At 47.4% G+C, this 22,600-nt stretch overlaps 1 protein-coding gene across 1 annotated transcript; it reads right to left on the bottom strand.

Moving 5' to 3' along the window:
- Positions 1–35: 35 nt before the first annotated feature.
- On the bottom strand, positions 36–22,208 carry RELB (RELB proto-oncogene, NF-kB subunit). Its single transcript, XM_023742769.1, has 9 exons — positions 22,199–22,208; positions 18,700–18,886; positions 17,714–17,805; positions 17,431–17,562; positions 16,313–16,417; positions 7,876–8,091; positions 5,672–5,740; positions 5,458–5,535; positions 36–804 (listed from the first exon to the last, which is right to left on the bottom strand). The coding sequence occupies exons 1-9, from the start codon at positions 22,206–22,208 to the stop codon at positions 419–421; spliced, it is 1,275 nt and encodes a 424-aa protein (XP_023598537.1). The 3' UTR covers positions 36–418.
- Positions 22,209–22,600: the final 392 nt, after the last annotated feature.

Here is a 22,600-nt window from a genome sequence, read left to right as displayed (position 1 = left end):
GACGACACCCTCTACTAAGGCTCAAAAACTCATCTTTATTGGGAAGACTTTGAACAAACAACCTACCCACCCCCTCCACCTTCAGGCCTGGGGAAAGAGAGCCAGGGATCTGCCCCCTCCTCCCAATCCGGCTGGAGAAGGTGTCCCCACGTGTGGGGGACAAGGCAGCTTTAACAAGCCAGTGGGACAGGGAGCAGGTCCTTTTTCCTCACCGGACTCAGTTTTCTCATTTGTAGAATGGGCTCAAGAAGACCCCCGTGCTCCAGACCAGGGCTCCTTGCCACGCGCTGAAGATGTCCGATTCAGATAGGACAAGGAGGTTGGCCAACTGTCCCAGGGCAGCCTGGGGCGCGGCTGGACGCCGGCCTCTCCACCACCCTCCCCACCCAGTGCGTCTGCTCCGCCAGCGCCCCGGGGGCTACGTGGCCTCAGGCCCAGGGGACAGGAGGCCACCCCCAAAGGCCGCCTCGCGGTACTGGTTGGGGAACATGTTGCTGCCCACGAGGCTGGCGGTGACCCCATCCCCAGGGCCCGAGGCCTGGTACGAGTCCAGCGTCAGCGGCTCGGGGCCGGGGGACTCCCCGACCGCAGCCCCCGCGCCCCCGCTGCCCGGGACAGCACTGGCGAGTGGCGGCGCCGGGGGCAGCAGGTCCAGCATGGTGAAAAGCGTGGGCGGCGTGGGGTCGTAGGCAAAGCTGTCGTCCAGGAGGTCCGGCCCGGTCGGGGGCTCCAGGCCGGGCAAGGACACTGGGCCGGGGAAGAAATCTGTGTCCGGCAGCAGGGCTGAGGACGGGAGGAAGGTGCCTGTGGAGAGAGAAGGAAGAGGGGTGGGCTTCAAGTCGAATCTGTTGAGGCCTTGACACACTGCATCCACATCGTGCTAAATGCGTTATCAGTGTGGCGTCCTTTAATCCTGAGAACCTATGAGTAGCGGCTTATCGTTTTCATTTGCTAAGCAAACAGGCAGAATAACTCGCTGCCACACAGCTGATGAGTTGTGGAACCAGGGTTGAAACCATGCTCCTGCAGGGCTGGGGAGAGTTTTTTCCAGAAACAGAAAGGAAAGGAGGCACCCAGCAGTAGCAGGCTGTTGTTATTAGCTGTCATCAAGTAGGCCCCTGAGGCACGGCCAGCTGTGGTGAAAGCAGTTTGTGATGGACTGCTAAACTAAAGGTTGGTGGTTCAAAACCGCCGAGGTTTTGAAAAAAGGCATGGTGATCAACTTCTGTAAAGATCACAACAAAGAAAACCGTATGGAGCAGTACTACTCTGCAACACATGGGATCCCCAGTAGTGGGCAAGCCCCCCAAAATATAGAGACAATCCAAAAAATGAAATGGGGGAAGTTGCCGGTCCCAAAAATTAGAAGGTAAAATAAGTGTGTCATTGCGGGAGACCTCTCTTTCTTTTTGAGACAAGACTAACCTCATCAAAGAGGCACTGATTACAACACTTACATTATCTCAGAAAGAAAGCCGGACAATGAAAAAGGAAGATCAAAGAAGAATTGACGCATTCGAATTGTGGTGTTGTCAAACAATATTGAATAGACCATGGACTGCCAGAAGAACAAGCAAATCTGTCTTGGAGGAAATACAGCCAGAATGCTCCTTAGACGCGAGGACTCCAAGACTCGTCTAGCTTACTTTGGACACATCATCAGGGGGACCAATTGCTGGAGAAAGACATCACTCTTTGTAAAGTAAGGGTCAGTGAAAAAGAGGGAGACCCTCAATGAGATGGATTGACACAATGGGCTCAAACGTAGCAATGATTCTGAGAATGGCGCAGGACCAGGCAACCTTTTGTTCTGATATACATAAGGTTGCTATGTGACGGAGCTGACTCCACAGCACCTAACAACAGCAACAGAGAAACTCTTAACCATCTCTGATGCTTGGTGTCCTGGAAGTTTCTATTCACTGCTTAAATAAAAAATAATTAATATAAACTAAAAATAATAATTAAGGAGGACCTGGAATTGTCATTATTGGTATGTCCTTAAAATTGAACCCTCCTGCCAAGGAACTCCCTACCCCTTTTCCCTGCTTTATATCTCCCCATAGCACTTAGCTACCTTCTAATATACTACATAGCTCACTTATTTATCTTGTTTATTATCCATCTCTCTCCATTAGAATGTAAGCCTCATGAAGGCAGAGACTTTTGTCCTCTTTACACACAAATATATCCCCAGCAACTAGAGCAGAGCCTGATGTGTAGCTCAATAAAACCTTGTTGAATGAATAAACGAGTGAATATGTGAATAACAAGCACGGATGGCAGAAACCGGACGAATGGTAATGGGGAATTCAGGGTGGAAAGGGGGAGAGTGACACGTGGGGACTGCAGCCAGTGTCACAAAACAATTTGTGTATAAGTTTTTGAATGAGAAACTAATTTGCTCTAAACTTTCACCTAAAGCACAATTAAAAAAAAAAAAAAGATGGGTGGCAGAGACTGCCAGCTCTCCCCCAATAACCTTTCTCCCCTTCTTCCAGGTTTTAGTTGCACATGGCTAAAAATCAAATGGGCCTGTGGCCGTCAACTTTGACTCATGGAGACCCTCTGTGTGTCAGAGTAGAACTGTGCTCCATAGGATTTTCAGTGGCTGATTTTTGGAAGTAGATCACCAGGCCTTTCTTTCAAGGCACCTCTGGATGGACTCAAACCTCCAACCTTTTGATTAGCAGCTGAACATGTTAACCATTTGCACCACCCAAGGACTGCAGTGCATATGGCTACTAGGACTCTATTTCCCAGCCTCCCTTGCTGATTGATGTGGTCATATGACTAAGTTCTGGCCAATGGGATATAAGCAGACATACTGTATGGGACTTCTAGAACTCAATGTTCAAGTTCTCCTTCCTGCTAGCTGGAATGTGGGCATGATGGCTGGAGCTGCAGCAGCTACATTAGATTAGATGGAAACGGAGTTGAAGATGGCAGGAGTTTGGGTCGCTGATGATTATGCAGCCACCATACCATCCCTGGACCACCTACCTCTGGGCTGTATTTATGTAATAGGAGAAACAAAATTCTATCCTGTTTAAGCCCCTGTTATTTTGGGTTATTCTGTGAATGAAGTTAAACAATCATTAACAAATGCAGGAGGCATTCCTGATTTCTAGCAAGTTCCTAACATCTGGGTACTAATTCTGTGCTAGCCACTGTGCTAAGTAACTATATGCACTAAATTCTAGAAAGGACTCTAAGAGGTAGGATCCCCATCTGACAGATGAGTAAACTGAGGCTCAAAGAGGTCACACAGCTGCTAAATTGGGGGCTCAGAATTCAAAACCAGTCTGATTCCAAAGGTCATGCTCCTGAACATCACACTACAATGGCTGGGTGACTTTGCCCCAAGGATGAGGGAGGGGGGCTTTAGACATGTGTGGGAAATTGGAGTGATGGGGGAGAGAGGTGAATGGCAGGTGGCTAATGAGGAAGGGCTTCAGGGATTGGTGGCTGGTGGGAAGGGCTAGGATTGGCACAGAGCTTCAAACCAGTTTGTTCCAGTTCAAACCCCTACTGAGAATTTGCATTCCCACCCCAGATATACTGAATCAGAATCTAAAGTTTAACAAGATCCTCAGGTGATTCTTATGTATAACTTCCTAGGAACTTGTTAGAAAGGCAAATTCTCAGCAGGGGTTTGAACGAGAACAAACAGGTTCGTTCTGGTTTGAACCCCTGGATTGGTGGTTGCTAGAGAGAGAACTGTTGGGGATTGGTTACCAGTTGTGGGGGCAGGGGCGGGAGAGGATAACAGGTGGTACTGGAACCTCCAGGGTGGGGTTGGCTGTGACCGTCTAGTCCAGGGCCCAGCAGATTCTGAGTGGTTGATGGCTAGCTGGGAGCCAGGTGCCCTGGGGCAGAAGGGTTATTGTTGGCAGTGTTCTCAGAGCTGGTGATCAGTGGGTGGGGAGGATTCTTCTGATGACAGCCACTTAGGTTTGGGATTCATGGCAATCGGAAGAAGGCAGGTGTAGAAAACAGACCAGTGGGTGGTTGGGATCGAGGTAGGCTACCTCTGATGACCACCCCCATTTATCCACTGTCTACTCCCTGCTACCCATTTTACAAACATGATCATTAGTCTATACAGATGCCGAGGTTCAAGTCCCTGCTTCACCACAGATCAGCTGTGTGACCTCGGGCAAGAGACTTAGCCTCTCCAGGCCTCAGTTTCTTCACCTGTAAAATGGAGGTGATGACAACAGCTACCTCACAGGATGATTGTGCAGATTATGATTAAGTACACATAGCACTTATGTGCCTGTCATATACAGTTGCTAGTGAGTCGATTCCAACTTATGGCAATCCCATGTGTGTCAGAGTAGAACTGTGCTCAATGGGGTTTTTAAAAGCTGATTTTTTAGAAGTAGATCGCCAGGCTTTTCTCCTAAGGCACCTCTGGGTGGACTCAAACTTCCAACCTTTTGGTTAGCAGCCAAGTGCTTTAACTGTTTGCATTATCTAGGGGTGCCTGTCAAATAATGTCTATAAAAAGAAATAAATTAAACTTAAAAGGCCAATGAGGTAGGTAAATGATAGGGCTTTTCAAAGGAGACTTCTGAGACTCAGAGAGGTGGAGGAACTTGGTAAAAGTCACACAGCAAGACAACGGCCCAGCCACCGTTGGAGCCTGGGGAATGTCTCCAGAACCCTTGTGTTATGGACTGAATTGTGTCCCCCCCGAAATATGTGTTGCAATCCTAACCTCTATACCTGTGGATGGAATCCCATTTAAAAGTAAGGTTTTCTTTGTTATGTTAATGAGGCCATATCAGCGTTCAGTGTCAAACGTGTCTTAAACCTACTCACTTTTGAGATATACCAAAAGCAGGTTAGATACAGCAAGCAAGCATGAATAAGGGAAGGAGAGATACACATGGAGAGCTACAAGGAATACAGAGAATAACGCTAGAGAAGCTGAGACAAGGATTTCTCTCAGAGCAGACAGTCCTGCCCTAGAGCGGTGCCCTAAATTTGGACTCCTAACCTCCTAACCCAAACCGAAAAAGCCTGTTGCAGTCAAACCGATTCCAACTCATAGTGACCCTATAGGACAGAGTAGAACTGCCCCATAGGGTTTCCAAGGCTGTAATCTTTAGGGCAGCAGACTGCCACATCTTTTTACCATGGAGCGGCTGGTGGGTTCGAACCACCTACCTCTCAGTTAGCAGCCAAGCGCTTAACTACTGCGCCACCAGGGCTCCTTTCCAACCTCCTGAACTGTAAGAAAATAAATTTCTGTTTGTTAAAGCCACCCACTTGTGTTTCTGTTATAGCAGCACTAGAAAACTAAGACACCTCGTTCTTTCCACTTTATGTTGGTGGCTAAGTGGTGAGCCGCTGGCCTCTTGGGAGCTCTCAGGGGAGGCTGAAGGGGCCAGAAGGGCTGGGACTCACCCTTGGCCCACCCCAGCGGGCTAGCGCAGAGCTGGGACCCACCTGAGCCATGGCTGGGCAGGAAGTGGTCCAGGAAGGCCGGCTTTTTCTTCCGCCGTTTGCTCTCAATGCCATGAGGGTCTGAGGAAAGGCAGAGATGAGGATCCCTTGACCTCGACAGCCCTCCCTCCCAGTCTGGGGTAAAGCAGGGCGAGAGGTCATTTATTCCCTCTGGGGACTAGAGGATGGGTGTGGGGAAGGGGCAGAGGGGACGCACCAGAGCTGTTCAGCTCCCCAAGGACATCAGGCATCCCTCGTTTCCGCTTCTTGTCCACGCCGTAGCTGTCTGAGCCAGAGACACAAAAAGTAATCCATCAATATTAATAATTAATTATAGAGTCCATTTAGGAAATTGTTGAGCTATTCCCATTCTTGGCCAACCAATGTAAACAGATGTCCACATCTTAATCAGAATAAAACTCAAATTGGCTTCTAGTACCTGGTGGTGTTGTAAGCTGCCCTCTAGTCGATTCCAACCTGTGGCAACCCCGCATGTGCAGAGTAGATCTGCTCCATAGGGTTTTCAAGGCTGTGACCTTCTGAGGTGTCTCTGCGTGGGTTCAAACCACCAACCTTTCAGCTAGTAGTCAAGCGCTTAACCATTCACGCCACCCAAGGACTCCTTTTCAGGACCTATGAAACCTAAAGAAATCACCTGCCACCCTCCTCACCTCCCTCCACCTTTTCTCCCTGATTTTATTTCCTAGGTACCCTTGTTCTCTCCATTCCAGCTACACTGGTCTTTGTAGTTCCTGAAACACCCCAGGCACAATCCTGCCTCAGGGCCTTTGCACTTGCTGTTCCCACTGCTTAAAACATGCTTCCTCAACTGCCACCACTTTCCTAGAGAACCACTTAGTCATCCTCTCAGCCTCAGCTCAGCTGTCCCCTACTCCAGGAAGCCCTCTGTGACCCCTTAGGCTGGGTCAGGTGCCCCCTCTGGGCTCTCCGAGCCCCCTGAGCTCCTCCATCCCAGTTCTGCCCACTCTGGTCGTCACTGTATGGGGACAGGTCTGTGAACCCCCTGAAGGCAGAGCCAGGGCTGTCTTGGTCACTGCTGTGTCCCCAGAACTGCCTGGCTCAGGGATGCGTATGAGCAGATATGTTGAGGGGATGAATGACTGAAAGCTTCCAAAATACCATGAGACAGGTACTATTAAGATTTCCATTTTGCCAGAATTTCAGATTCTCATGGAATCCAGGCTTTCTGGAGCCATGGAGGCTGGATGAACCCCTGAAATTATTACCCTGAGATAATATCTCTAAACCTTAAATCAAAAATATCCACTGAAGTCTTCTTAAAACTAAACAGAAGTTTAACTTAAGTAGTAAAGAATGTCCACCTTGAGCATTGTGCTCTTTTAAGGTCTATCTATATGGGATCAGAGCCCTGGTGGCACAGTAGTTAAGCGTTCGGCTGCTAACCAAAAGGTTGGCAGTTCAAAGCCACCAGCTGCTCCTTGGAAACCCTGTGGGGCAGTTCTACTCTGTCCTATAGGGTTACTATGAGTTGGAATTCACTCAACGGCAACAGGAATATGGGATCACATTGACAACAACTCGAAAGATTACATAGGGAGCTTAGGGAGCAGTGAGTTTATGTTAATGGGGGAGGAACAGCTCAAAAAAGGAGGGTGAGAATGGTTGCACAACTTTAAGAGTGTAATCAATCAATGTCACCAAATTGTACATGTAGAAACTGTTGAACTGGTATATGTTTCGCTGTGTATATTCTCCTCAACAACAATGCCAACAAATAAAATAAATTATAAAAAAAGAGAGAGAGAGAAGATTTCCATTTTGCACAGGAAGAAACTGAGGCTTGGAGAGGCAAAGCTCATACAGCCAGTAAGCAGTAGAGCCATGATTTGAAGCTTCCTCTATCCGGCTCCCCTGGTGGCGTAACGGTTAAGCCCTCGGCTGCTAACCAAAAGGTTGGCGGTTCAAACCCACCCCGTGGCTCCTAGGGAGAAAGACTTGGTGATCTGCTCCCCACCGGTAAAGTCATAGCCTTGCAAACCCTATGGGGAAGTTCTACTGTTACATGGGGTCTCTGTGAGTCAGAATTGACTGGATAGCACCCAACAACAACAATATAACCCTTAGAGTCCCTAGGTGGTACAAACGGTTAAGTACTTGATTACTAATGAAAGGTGGGCAAGCTGGTGGTTCAAACCCACCCTGGGGCCCCTCAAAAAGAAAGGCCTGGCAATCTCCTCCCATAAAGATCACAGCCTAGGAAACCCTAGGGGGCAGTTCTACTCTGTAACACACGGGGTCACTATGAGTCAGAATTGACTATCTGGCTCTGAGCCTGCATTCTGCTTCTGTCTCTTCCCCCTTTCCCCTCTGGGCTACCCTAAGCAAGGCCAAAAACCTGCCCCCGGAGGGGCAGTGAGCACCCTAGGTTGCCGTGGTTACCGTGGTCCCGAGGCAGGTAGGTGAAGGGCAGTGGCTCGCTGCAGACCCCGTCGGTGAGCCGCTGCAGGAAGACGTTGACCGTCACGGGTTCGGTGATCTCCAGGTCCTCGTAGGGTGGCGTCTTGAACACGATGGCAATCTGACGGTGCACATCGGCCTGGGAAAAGTCGGCCCGGCCTTCCCAGGAGGCCGTGCTGAATACCACCGATATGTCCTCTGGCGGGAAGGTGGGGTCATCAGCTGAGCCAGGAGGGCCAGCCTGCCTGGCCCCCAACACACTCAGCCTCCCCCAGAATCAATATTAATATTCCTAAGAATAAAACTGGGACCCTGGATGGTGCAATTGGTTGACACAGTTGGCTGCTAACTAAAACATGGGCAGTTCAAGTCTACCCAGAGGCACCTCGGAAGAAAGGCCTGGTGATGTACTTCTGAAAAAAACATCAGCCATTGAAAACCCATGGGCCAAAACTATTACCCTGAGATAATCTTAAAACCTTAAACCAAAAATATCCCCTGAAGTCTTCTTAAAACCAAACAATTTGTATATTTTGTTGTGTACTCTGAACAACAACAAAATAAATAAAATTTAGGAAAAAAAAACAAGCAGTAACTAGTAAAGAATGCTGCCTTGAGCATTGTGCTCTTTTAAGATCTATCTATATAGGACCAAATGTACAACAGCAACTCAAAAGATTAGATAGGAAACTTAAGGGGTAGTGAGTTTATGTTAATGGGGGAGGAACAACTCAGAAAAGGAGGGTGAGAATGGTTGCACAACTTGAAAAATGTCATCAATGTCACTGAAATATACATTCAGAAACTGTTGAATGGGTGCATGTTTTTGCTGTGTATATTCTCAACAACAACAAAAATGAAATAAATTATTAAATAAATAAAAAGAAAATCCATGAAGCACAGTTCTACTCTGACACACCAAGAGAAATCGCCAAGAGTCAGAATCGATTCAACAGCAATTTTTTTTTCAGGACTAGAACTCATCATAGTGGCAGCTAACTTTTTGTCTAGCACTTCCTGTGTGCCTGTCACTGTTTATGTATTTTTTTAAATATATTTTCTCAGGTGATTCTCATTGAACACACCTAACCAGGAACCCTGGTGGCGCAGTGGTTAAGCGTTTGGCTGCCAACTGAAAGGTCAGCGGTTTGAACCCACCAGCTGCTCCACGGGATAAAGATGTGGCAGTCTGCTTCCGTAAGATTATAACCTAGGAAACCCTATGGGGCAGTTCTACTCTGTCCTACAGGGTTGCTATGAGTAGAAATCAACGCAATGGCAATGGGTTTGGGTTTTGTTTGAAGAGGTAGATAGAATTAGGGTCCCCATAGGCATGTTTAGGTTTGGAGATTCACTGGGAGGACTCACAGGGCTCGGCATACAGTTGTACTCACGACCATGATTTGTTATAGTGAAAAGATACAAAGCACAATCCACAAAGGGAAAAGGCGCATCCGTGAAGTCCAGAGGAGATCAGGTGCAAGCTTCCAAGAATCTCGTCTGGTGGAGTCACACAAGAGTCACTTAATTCCCCCAGCAACAAGATGTGACAACCCGTGTGAAGTGCTGTCTACCAGAGAAGCTCATTACAGACCCAGCACCCAGGGTTTTTACTGGGGGCTGCTCACATAGGCACCCTCTGCCAGACAAGCAGGAGTCCCTGGGTGTTGCAAATGGTTAACATGCTCAGCTGATAACAGAAGGGTTGGAGGTTCAACTCCACCCAGAGGCACCTCAGAAGAAAGGTCTGGACTATTGCCCTGAAATACCCTTTAAGCTTTGTACTGAAATCACAGCCAGAGCTCACCTTTCAGCTATATAACAGATTGGCTCATAAAATAAATACCACCTGTGAGTACTGTGCTCCTTTAAAAAATCATCTGCCTTCTCATCTCACCTCCAGACAAGAGCCGCCCATTTAGTCTCGTGTATCTGCTTGAGCTAAGAAGCACACTCTTCACGAGTATCATTTTATGTCCCATAGTCCAGTCTAATGTTTGTCTGAAGAGTTGGCCTCAGGAATGGTTTTAGTTCTGGGTTGACAGAGAGTCCGAGGGCCATGGGGTTCCTCCAGTCTCAGTCTGGTGTTTTTACTAGAATTTGTGTTCTGCACCCCACTTTTCTCCTGCTCCATCAGGGACCCTCTGTTGTGTTCCCTGTCAGGACGTTCATTGGTGGTAGCCAGGCACCATCTAGTTCTTCTGGTCTCAAGCTGATGGAGTCTCTGGTTTATGTGGCCCTTTCTGTCTCTTGGGCTAATACTTTCCTTGTTACTTTGGTGTTCTTCATTCTCCTTTACTCCAGGTGAGTTGGGACCAACTGATGCATCTTAGATGGCTGCTCACTAGCCTTTATTTTTATTTCTTTTCCTTACAAAAATTTATACATACATTGTTATGTGACTCTAATTGCTCTCCCTGTACGGTGACAGCACACTCCTCCTTTCCACCCCTGATTCCCCATGTCCATTCAACCAGCTCCTAACCCTCTCTGCCTTCCATCTCACCTCTGGACAGAAGCTGCCCATTTCGTCTCTTGTATCTACTTGAGCTAAGAGGCACACTCCTCACGAATATCACTTTATGTCCCACAGTCCAGTCCAATCCCTGTCTGAAGAGCTGGCCTCGGAAACTGTTTTAGTCCTGAGCTAATAGAGAATGCAGGGGGCCATGCTCTCCAGGGTACCTCCAGTCTCAGAAGAAGTCTGGTCTTCTTACTAGAATTTGAGTTCTGCACCCCACCTTTCTCCTGCTCCATCTGGGACTCTCTGTTGTGTTCCCTGTCAGGGCGGTCATTGGTGGTAGCCGGGCACCAACTAGTTCTTCTGGTCTCAGGCTGATGAAGTCTGGTTTATGTGGCCCTTTCTGCCTCTTGGGCTACTACTTTCCTTGTGTCTTTGGTGTTCTTCATTCTCCTATACCCCAGCTGTGTTAGGACCAATTGATGCAACTTAGATGGCCACTCACTAGCTTTTAAGATCCCAGATGCCACTCACCAAAGTAGGATGCAGAACATTTTCTTAATAAACGTTATGTTAATTGACCTAGATGTCCTCAGAAAGCACGGCCCCCAGACTCTCTGTGAACCTGGAACTAAAACCATTCCTGAGGCCAACTCTTTAGACAAAGATTAGACTGGATGGGACATAAAATGATACTCATGAAGAGTGTGCTTCTTAGCTCAAGTAGATACATGAGACTAAATAGGTAGCTCCTGTCCAGAGGCGAGATGAGAAGACGAGAGGGTCAGGAGCTGGTTGAATGGACACGGGAAATCCGGGGTGGAAAGGAGGAGTGTGCTGTTCACAGCATAGGGAAAGCAATTAGGGTCACATAACAATGTATGTAGAAAGTTTTGTATGAAAGACTAACTTGAATTGTAAACTTCCACTTAAAGTACAACAATTAAAAAAAAAATCATTTATAGGAGACCAAACAGTCAACATTTACTCTAAAGCAACGATGATGGGCAACACCTGCCCAAAAGCAAAGACAAGAAGGCAGGAAAGGACAGGAAAACTGGACGAATGGTCATGGAGAACCCGGGGTGGAGACAGAAAGGGGGACAGTACTGACATATTACAGGGATTGCAACCAAAGCCACAAAACAATTTGTGTATAAATTTTTGAATAAGAAACCAATTTGCAGTGTAAACTTTCACCTAAAGCACAATAAAATTAAACAAAAAAAAAAAAGGTGAGACGTTAAGAGGGGGCAGCGAAGCTAGATTAACAGAACAGAACATCCAAAACAGAAATAATGAGAATGTTAACACATAGTGAAAAACGTAACCAATGTCACTCAACAATATGTACAAAAATTATTAAATGGGAACCTAATTTGCTGTGTAAACTTTCACCAAACTCACAATAAAATATTATTTTAAAAAGGAAGAAGGAAGGCCTGGGAATCTACTTCTGAAAAAAGTAGAAAACCATTGAAAACCCTATGGAGCACAGTTCTACTCTGACACACACAAGGTCACCATAAGTCAGAATCAGACTCAATGGCAACTGGTAGGTAGTCTGGCTCATACTGAAATTCCAGACTCCCAGAAGGAAAGGAAGTTTTCAGCATAAACCATGATGTTTGTACAAAGAGTTTAGGCACAGTGAGCCATTTCTTCAGGGAATGGTGGGAACCTTCTGAAAATCCAAGTTCCTAGACACCAGCCAAGGACCTTGTAAGCAGGTCTTCAAAGGAGAGCAGTCTCAGGCCTTCTATGTTAACTCTTTTCTGCACACTCACTTTAAAGATGGGGAAATCAAGACTCAGAGGGGTTAAGAGACTTATCCAAGGTCACATAGCTGGCAGCAGGAGGGTCAGGATTCAGTGTGCTACTCTGCTTGTTATTTCTTTTTCTTGTCTTATTGCATTGTCTCTCATACATTTACTCTGTGTACTGAGGCTTTGTATGTGTCAGACTGCCTCTAAGACTCACAACAATCCTATGAAGAAGGTACCATTAGGCCTCATTAAATAGAGGAGGAAACCAAAGCACAGAAAGGTAAAGCCATTTGTCCAAGGTCACACAGCCAGTAAGTGACAGCTAGGATGGGAATCCTAATCAGCTAGAGCTTATGCCCACCAGCTTTGCCGGAGTTTAGGGAAGTCACCTGATATTTCTGGACTAGTTTCCTTACCTTGTTGTTTTGTTAGTTGCCACCGAGTTGATTCCAACTCATGGCAAACCCACGAGTGCAGAATAGAGCTGCTGCATGGGGTTTTCAAGGCTGTGACCTTTCAGAAACAGATCACCAGGCCTTCCTTCCTATGAGTCTCTGGGTAGATTTGAACTGCCAACCTTTTGGCTAGTCGTTGGGCACTTAACCATTTATGCCACCCAGGGACTCTGTCATGGATTGAATTATGTCCCCCAAAAATATCTGTCAACTTGACTGGGTCATGATTCCCAGTATTGTATGATTGTATAATCTGACGTGATTTCCTTATGTGTTGTAAACTCTCTATCACTATGATGAGGTTATATGTGATCTTCTTATGTGTTGTAAACTCTATCCCTATGATGAGGTTATACTGATGACATCTACAAGATTGGATTGTGTCTTAAGCCAATCTCGCTTGAGATATAAAAGAGAGAAGTGAACAGAGACAGATGGGAACCTCACACCATCAAGAAAGCAGCGCCAGGAGCAGAGCGCATCCTTTGGACCAGAGGTTCCTGCGCTGAGATGCTCCCAGACCACGGGAAGACTGATGCATCACAAGGACCTTCCTCCAGAGCCAACAGAGAGAGAAAGACTTCTCCTGGAGCTGACACCCTGAATTTGGACTTGTAGCCTACTGGACTGTGAGAGAATAAACTTCTCTTTGTTAAAACCATCCACTTGTGGTATTTCTGTTAAAGCAGCACTAGATGACTAAGACAGACTCCTTTCCCTACCTTAATAGAGGGATTATAACAGTACCTACTACACAGGGTTGCAATAAGAATTAAGTGAGTCAATCCAAGTCAAGGGCTTAGAAGAGGACTTAGTACATAAAAGATGCTCAGCCCATGTTAAATATGATTGTTCCTATTACTAATGCAGATGACACAACCTTGCTTGCTGAAAATAAAGAAAATTGGAAGCACTTACTGATGAAGGTCAAAAACCACAGCCTTCGGTATGGATTACACCTGAACCTGAAGAAAACGAAAATCCTCACAAATGGACGGATAAGTAACATCATGATAAATGGAGAGAAAATTCAAGCTGTCAAGGATTTCCTTCTACTTGGATTAACAATCAATGTCCATGGAAGCAGCAGTCAAGAAATCAAAGACGTATTGCATTGGGCAAATGTACTGCAAAAGACCTCTTTAAAATGCTAAAAAGCAAAGATGTCACTTTGAGGACTAAGGTGCAGCTGACCCAAGTCATGGTATTTTCAGTCGATTCATATGCATGGGAAAGCTGGACAACGAAAAAGGAAGACAGACGAAGTATGGATCCATTCAAACTGTGGTGTTGGCAAAGAAAATGAATATACCGGGGACCGCCAGAAGAACAAACAGGTCCGTCTGAGAAGAAATACGACCAGAATGCTCCTTAGAAGTGAGGACGATGAGACCTCAGCTCGCTTACTTTGGACTTATCATCAGGAAAGGCCAGCTGCTAGAAAAGGACATCACGTTTGGAAAAGCAGTAGTTGTGTGCTGCTACCGAGTCGATTTCAACTCATGGTGACCTCAAGTGTACAGAGTAGAATTGCTCCACGGGCTTTTCAAGGCTGTGACCTTTCAGAAGTAAATCGCCACACCTGTCTTCCCAGGTGCCTGTGAGTGGGTTCCAACCACCAACCTTCTAGCTAGTAGTTGAGGGCTTAACTGTTTGCACCACCCAGATACTCCTAGTGAAGCAGAGGGTCAGAAAAACGAGGGAAACCCTTTGTGAGGCAGACTGACACAATAGCTGAAACAATGGACTCAAACACACCAACGATCATGAGGATGGCACCCGACCAGGCACCATTTTGTTCTGTTACACACAAGGCCGCCATGAGTCCCAGCTGCCCCCACAGCAACCAATAACAACAACAAGCTCCAAGCCTGGCACTCAGAAAGTCCTCGGTAAACGCCAATGCTGTAGTGTGGTTCTGGGGCAGTTAGGATCTCATCTCATCCTAACAGCCCATTTTAGAGATGAGTAAACAGAGACTCAGAGCAGTGAAATCACCTGCCTAAGATCGGCCAGTGAATGAATGATGGACGAGAACTCACACCCACCTCCAGCCGTTCACCCACACCTGAAACAGCTTCCCTGTCCTGGCCCCAGCTTCCAGACCCCAGCCCATCTCCTCTGCAGTCCTTGGATCTCAGCTCAAACAGCACATCCCCTGAGGGGCCTTCCTTGATGCCCAAGTCCCGTCTTTCCGCTGTCTAATTTCAGTACTTTGTCTTCTGCCCTCTCAGCACTTACATTCATGATCTTCCTCTCTTCTCCTCCCTTCCACTGGACTGAGAGCCGGGTGAGGACAGGGCTGGGGCTGTCTTAGTCACAGCTGTGTCCCCAGCACTGCCCAGCACAGGGCCTGGCAGAGAGAAGCCACCCGATAACCGTGTACCTATTCGTTCATTCATTCATTCATTCAAAATTGTGTGAGAATCCCATGTGTGCCTGAGCATACAGGCTTCACTCAGTCTTTGTACAGGAGGGAGTAAGTGAGTCAGTGAGTGAATGAATCAGCTGCGTCTGTCTGACTCCAAAGCCAGAGTTCTGGATCTATCCGCTCCGCTGCCCCAGCTAACCAGCTGTTCCTCATCCTCTGCTAGGGGTTGATTTGGGTCCCTCAAAAAGATATGTTCAAGTGGGACAACTCAGTCAATTGGTTCACTATACAGTTCACTAAATTTATGTTCTACATCCTAGTTTGGTGAGTAGTGTCTGGGGTCTTGAAAGCTTGCAAGCAGCCATCTAAGACACAACTATTGGTCTCTACTCATCTGGAGCAAAAGAGAAAGAAGGAAACCAAAGACTCAAAGAAGAAACTACTCTACAGGGCAAATAGTCTACATGAACCACGGCCTCGTCTACCCTGAGACCAGAAGAACTAGATGGTGCCCAGCTACCACTACTAACCATTCTGATCAGGAACACAATAGATGGATTCTGATAGAATGGCAGAAAAATGTGAAACAGAACCCCAAATTCCTTTAAAAAAAAAAAGACCTGGTTGAGACTGGAGGACTCCCCAAGACTATGGCCCTGAGACACTCTTCAAACCTTGAACTGAAACTAACCCCTGAGGTCACCTTGTAGCTAAATAACAAATTGGCTCCAAAAATCATGAGTATCACCCGTAAGTACTGCACTCCTTTAAAAAATCATCTATATGAGACCAAACAGTTGACAATTACTTTAAAACAAACATGAGAATGTAAGGGGGCAGGGAAACTAGATGAACGGAAACAGACCAACCAGAATGGAAATAATGAGAATGTTCACACATTGTAAAGAATATAACCAGTGTCGCTGAACAATTTGTATACAAACTGTTGAATGGGAACCTAAACTGCTGTGTAAACCTTCACCAAAAACATAATAAACTATTATTTGCAAAAAGAAGAGGGTAAAAGACACAGATACAGAGAGACCTAGAGGGAACACAGTCATGTGAAGGCAGAAGCAGACATTGGAATGATGCCGCCACAAGCCAAGGAATGCCTGAGGCCACCAGAAACTGGAAGAGACCAGGAAGGATCCTCCTTTGGAGCCTTCAGAGAGAGCACAGCACTGCTGACACCCTGAATTTGAACTGCTAGCCTCCAGAACCGTGAAGCAACACATTTCTGTCATGTTAAGCCACAGACTTTGTGGAAACTGGTTACAGCAGTTCTAGGAAATGATTGTACCCTCTCACCCCTCTGGTTCCCTGGCTGCCGGACTGGCCTGGGCTTGCTGCCCCAGCCTCTCACCTTTCTGCACCTTGTCGCACAGCAGGTAGAGCTCCTCACCACCTGTGCATGGCCCGCTCTCCTTGTTGATCCGGCAGATCCGCAGCTCTGATGTGTTTGTGGACTCTGGGAGGGAAGGAGGGAGGGAGTGAGGGAGGGGAAGAGGCATGTAAGCCGGCTGAGGATGCAGTCATCACAGACACCCTGGACTGTGGAGAGGAGGGAGGTGGAAACAGTAGGGCCTGATTCTCCTGGGGCCCATGGTGCAGGTGGAGGAAGATGAAGCTCAGATTGGCGGGGCTAAGGGGCAATCAGGAGCCCCTGGGTGGCGCAAACAGTTACGCGGTCAACTACTAGCTGAACGGATGACAGTTCGAATTCACCCACAGGCACCTCGGAAGACAGGTCTGGCAACCTGCTTCTGAAAGGTCATGGCCTTGAAAACCCTCTGGGGTGCAGTTCTACTCTGCACACATGGGGTCGCCATGAGTCAGAATCAACTGGACGACAACTAACAACAAGAACAATAACAATGGATGGTCACAAGTCTTTCTCCACACTGAGGTCTGGTCAGTGTCTGCAGAGGGCCAAAAGCGAGACCCTCGGGCTTTGGGGAGAGCTGGTGGGGTCAGGGGTCTGAGAAGGTTCCTGGAGGAGGCTTAATGCCCTCAAATCTGTAGTGAACAAACTGTTATCTTGCCTGTCCATTAATGGTTTTTCTCTCCATAAAAGAGAGAGATAGTATTCATGCTGCCTGTTCCCTGGGGCTGCCGGGTACAGTTTTATAGATTGCGCATTGTACAACAGTACGAAGTCCCATTTACATAGGCTACATAGTAAATGCTGATTCTTGAAATTGAGCAGTGCAAAACATGCACAACCATACAGGTCAACCCTGCCCATCGCATGCCTTGAACACAGATATGATGTTCGAGCTGTGGCAGCTATTTCATGACCGTGACGGAAAAGCCAAGAGAATCACATAGTAGCTGATATTGCTGAGTAGCTGAATCATGCTAGCAGACATACAAATTGAGATAAAAATAAATAACTCTCTGCTTGTTTATGCCCCTGTACGTGGGGCTTTCTGGTACCTGTGGTCAAGGACAATCTGAGGGGGCACAGCACCCTCAACTCACTCTTGTCATAGACAGGCTCAGAGAGCACAGGGTCCATCCGGCACATCTGTCCCTGCTGGTCTCGATACAAGGCCTGGAAGCAGATCCTCACGACGTTCATGTCCACCTCCTGATGGTTCTTCAGGGACCCGGCTGTGGGGTGAGAAGTGGGAAGGCTGAGTGGGAGGGGACACCCTGGGAGTGGGGATGGAGGGAAGGGATGGGGCCTGGAGAAGGAGAGGGGCAGGCAGAGAGGGCGAAGGGCTTGGGAGAACAGGGAGCCCAGGTTAGGCGGGGGGCTCACCGTTGTAAGGGTCGATGCCCAGTTGGATCTTGCGCTCAATGGCGGCCTCAATCTCCTTCTTTCTCACACACTGGATGCCCAGGTTGTTAAAGCTGAGTGGCCGGCGGGAGCGGGGAGGATACCCGTGAGGGGCAGGCAGTGGCCCTGACCCACAGGAGCTCCGGCCAATGCTGCCACGGGGCTCACAGTCTTGGGGGCCTCAGACACCCCAGGCCCAGGGTCCCAGCATTAGGAGGGGCCTGAGGTTCAACCCCTCAGGGGCGTCAAGGATTCTTTTTTTTCATTTAAAAATTGTATGAGAAAATACTTTTTATTTTTATAGCTTACTTATATTGAGAAACCAATTTTCTTCAGTATTATTTATTTTTAGCCCACATGTCAGAAGCATATTTTTATAGGCTTATTACATCGTATAATTGACATAACCTGAAGTCACTTCTTTTTTCAACAGAAAAAATAGGTTTTTTTTTTTTTAAGTAATACCAAAAAAAAAAAAAACCCAAACTCATTTCCGTCGAGTTGATTTGGACTCATAGCGACCCTATAGGACAGAGTAGAACTGCCCCATAGGGTTTCCAAGGAGCGGCTGGTGGATTGGAACTGCCGACCTTTTGGTTAGCAGCCAAGCACTTAACCACCGTGCCACCAGGGCTCCTAAGTAATGCCAGTTTACCTGAATTAAAGGATTATATTTCCACAAGCACACTGAAAGACTTTGCTCATTTCTAGAACGTCTCAATTTCCTCCTCTACAAAATCGGGAGAAGCATCACGTGTGTGGAAGGGTTCCAGGCCTGGTACAGCCCCTGATTCTAAGTATAGGTAAGACCCTCTACCGCCACCCAGGCCTCGGTTTCTCCATCTAGGAAGTGCAGTGGGTCCCTCCCCTCCACGCCCTGAGATTTCCCTGGGTGATCCTCACTCAGTCCCCTAGAATCTCCACAACCAAGGGTCAGGAGTTGGGGTCAGGGGTCAGGGGTCGGGTACCTGTGCCGGGGGCTGACGTGGGGCCGGAGCCGCACCCTGCAGACTCCATCAGTGCAATCTTTCCCCACGAGGCTGTGGGGGTGGACTCGGTGAGGCCAGTCCTTCCACACCAGGCACGCCGTCACCTCCACCTCCCGCAGCCCTCCGCAGTCTCGGAGCTGCAGGAAGACCGGTGCTCTCTGGGGGCCTCATCGCAGACGCCCGCACCCACCTGGACCCCCTGGGATGGCCTTTGACAGCTCCCCACCCCTCTCCCTCATCCTCCACCAGAATATGAAGATGGAATAATTTGGAAGGGTGTTTCCTTGAGACCCTTCTAAGACCCTAAAGGGGGGCAGTGGTAGCTCCGTGGTAGAATTCTCCCCTCCCATGCGGGAGACCTGGGTTCCATTTCCGCCAATGTACCTCACACGCAGTCGTCTGTCAGTGGGGGTTTGTGTGTTGCTAGGATGCTGAACAGGTGTCAGCAGAGCTTCCAGACTAAGACGGACTAGGAAGAAAGGCCTGGAGATCTACTTCCTAAAATCAGCCGGTGAAAACCCTGTGGATCACAACGGTCAGATCCCCCAACATATCATGGGGATGACACAGGACTGGGCAGAGTCTTGTTCCATTGTTGAGGTTTCTTCTTTTTGGTTTGTGACTTTGGAGACCCCATGTGTTACAGAGTACCACTACTCCATAGGGTTTTCCTGGCTTTAATCTTTACAGAAACAGGTTGCCAGGCCTGTTTCTTCCGTGGTGCCGCTGGGTGAGTTTGAACCGCCAACTTTTTGGTTACCAGTTGAGTGTAAACCATTTGCACCATCCAGGGACCTTGCATTTCATTCCATCTTGCGTGGGGTCATCATGAGTCAGGGGCTGACTCAACGGCCGCTAACGGCAACCACAAGATCCTAAGGCTCTTCCTGAGGCTTCAAACGGGTGGCCTGGGGGCCGTGCCTGTCCTACAGATGGACTATCTTTGGCCACCTAGAGGTTTGCACAAAGGGTCTCCAAGTAGCACCCCACAGATAACTTACTAATTCCAAGGGGAGAAGGCACCTTTACAGGGCACAGACCTGGTGGGCACCACCTGAACCCAGTGATCCAGCTCAAACCTGGAAAAAAACCCATTGCTATCCAGTGGATTCCAACTCACAACGACCCTATAGGGCAGAGTAGAAACCCCACAGAGTTTCCAAAGCTGTAATCTTTACACAAGGTGACTGCCACATATTTCTCCCTCAGAGCTGCTGGTGGGTTCGAACTGCCCGCCTTTCAGTTACAGCTCAGCACTTAACCTCTGCAGCACCAGGGCTTTTTGATCACACTCAGCATCACCAATATTGGGACAAAACGACTCGATGCCTCCTGAGGGGGTACGCCAGAAAGGACACAACATCACTTCTGTGATCTCCCTGCAAAAGTGCACCCCCGAGGGCAGTGAAGGAGCTCTGGTGGCGCAGAGGTTAAAAGCTCAGCTGCAAACCAATGGATCGGCAGTTCAAATCCACCAGCAGCTCCTTAGAAACCCTATGGAGCAGTTGTACTCTGTCCTATAGGGTCGCTATGAGTCGAGATCGACTCAACGACAACAGGGTTGTTTGTTCTTTTTATGGAGGGCGGTGAGGTTGTGCTCTTGTTGTTGTTGGGTGCTGCTGTTATGATTCTGACTCATAGTGACCCTATGGGACAGAGCAGAACTGCCCCCTAGGGTCTTCTTGGCTGTAATCTCTACAGGAGCAGATCGCCAGGTCTTTTCTCCCACAGAGCCACTGGTTAGGTTTGAACCGCCAACCTTTCGGTTAGCGGCTGAGTGCTTAACCACTGCACCACCAGGGCTCCTTAGAGGTTATGTTAATGGGAGAAAAAAATTCAGAAAAGGAGGATGAGAATGGTTGCACAGTTTGAAGAACGGAATCAATGGCATTGAATAGTACACACAGAAATTGTGGAGATGGCCTATGTTTTATTTGGCATATTTGCACCAAAAAAATTTTTTTAAGTGTATCCCCTGAATCTAACCATGAAGAAACACCAAAAAAAACCAAAACAAACCCATTGCCATCGAATCAATTCCAACTCACAGTGACCCTACAGGACAGAGTAGAACTGCCCCATAGGGTTTCCAAGAAGCGGCTGGTAGATTCGAACTGCCGACCTTTTGATTAGCAGCCAGGCTCTTAGCCACTGTGCAACCAGGGAAGAGATATCAGGTAAGCCCAAACTGAAGGTTGTTCTACTATGTAAAAAAATATCAGTCCTGCCATTTTTTGGGTAGCGAAGCTATTCTATCTGACACTGTAATGATGGATGGCTGGCATTATGCGTTGGTCAAAGCCCACACACCTGTACAACTCAAACGGTGAGCCCTAATGTAAACTGTGGGCTTTAATTAACAATAATATATCCATATCGGTTCATCAATTACAGCAAATGCACCCCACTAATGCAATATGTTAGTAATAGGAGAAACTGTGGGGGTACAGAATAGGTAGTGGTTATATCGGAGCTCTCTGAACTTTCTGTACAATTTTTCTGTAAACCTAAAACTGCTCTGAAATACAGTCTAGTCTCTTTTTTTTTTTTTAAATCAGCCTGTGAAAGATCTGTAAAAAGATGGGCATCATATTCTGAATTTAGAGACCAAATCTGCACACCTGGAAGAATGTAATCGTTATTACTGAATTATACATGGGGAAATTGTTGAATTGGTGTATGTTTTACTGTGTATTTTCTTACCACAATAAAAAATCAACTAATTAATTTAAAAAAAAAAAAAAAGAGAGCAAATCATGTATTTTGATCTAGATGGTAGTTAAACAGTGGATAACAAAAAAAAAACCCCAAACTTGTTGCCGTTGAGTCGATTCTGACTCATAGCCACCCTAGAAGACAGAATAGAACTGCCCCATAGGGTTTCTAAGGAGCGACTGGTGGATTTGAACTGTCAACCTTTTGGTTAGCAGCCAAGTTCTATTTTTTTTTTCCCCCATACAAAAATTTATACACACATTGTTATGTGACCCTAATTGCTCTCCCCATACTGTGACAGCACGCTTCTCCTTTCCACCCCTGATTCCCCATGTCCATTAACCAGCTCCTAACCCTCTCTGCCTTCCCATCTCACCTCCGGACAGAAGCTGCCCGTTTAGTCTCTTGTATCTACTTGAGCTTAGAGGCACACTCCTCACAAGTATCAGTTTATGTCCCATAGTCCAGTCCAATCCCTGTCTGAAGAGTTGGCCTCGGAAGTTGTTTTAGTTCTGGGCAGGTAGAGAATCCAGTGGCCATGTCTTCCGGAGTCCCTCCAGTCTCAGTCAGACCATTAAGTCTGGTCTTCTGACTAGAATTTGAGTTCTGCACCCCACCTTTCTCCTGCTCCATCTGGGGCTCTCTGCTGTGTTCCCTGAGCAGCCGAGTTCTTAACTGCTACACCACCAGGGCTCCACACAGTGGATACGTGTGTAAAAACTGATTGAGTGTACACTTAAGGTTTGTGTACTTTAACCAATACCAGTTGCCATGGGGTCGAACTCATAGAGACCCCATATGTGTCAGAGTAGAACTGTGCTCCCATACAGTTTTCAACTGCTGATTTTTTGGAAGTAGATTGCCAGGCCTTTCTTCTGAGGCACCTCTAGATGGACTCGAACTTCCAACTTTTTGGTTTGCAGCCAAGAGCATTAACCATTTGTAATACCCAGGGACCCTTTGGGAGCCCTGGTGGCACAGCGGTTAAGAGCTCAGCTGCTAACTAAAAGGTTGGCAGTTCAAATCTACCAGCCGTTCCTTGGAAACCCCAGGGGGCAGTTCTACTCTGTCCTGTAGGGTCGCTGTGTGTTGGAATCGACTCAATGGCAAGAGCTGTGTGTGTGTGTGTGTGTGTGTGTGTGTGTGTGTGTGTGTGTGTGTGTGT

Source organism: Trichechus manatus, unplaced genomic scaffold (assembly GCF_000243295.1).
Source record: "Trichechus manatus latirostris isolate Lorelei unplaced genomic scaffold, TriManLat1.0 scaffold00216, whole genome shotgun sequence".
Taxonomy (NCBI): Eukaryota; Metazoa; Chordata; class Mammalia; order Sirenia; family Trichechidae; genus Trichechus; species Trichechus manatus.
This window is presented reverse-complemented; position numbering and strand designations above follow the sequence as displayed.

Excerpts from the sequence above, each read along its gene's own strand:
- RELB (XM_023742769.1), bottom strand. Across the intron at positions 16,418-17,430 it reads TGAGCCTGTCTATGACAAGA|AGTCCACAAACACATCAGAG; the intron begins GTGAGTTGAGGG and ends CTTCCCTCCCAG. Across the intron at positions 5,741-7,875 it reads CTACCTGCCTCGGGACCACG|ACAGCTACGGCGTGGACAAG; the intron begins GTAACCACGGCA and ends TCTCTGGCTCAG.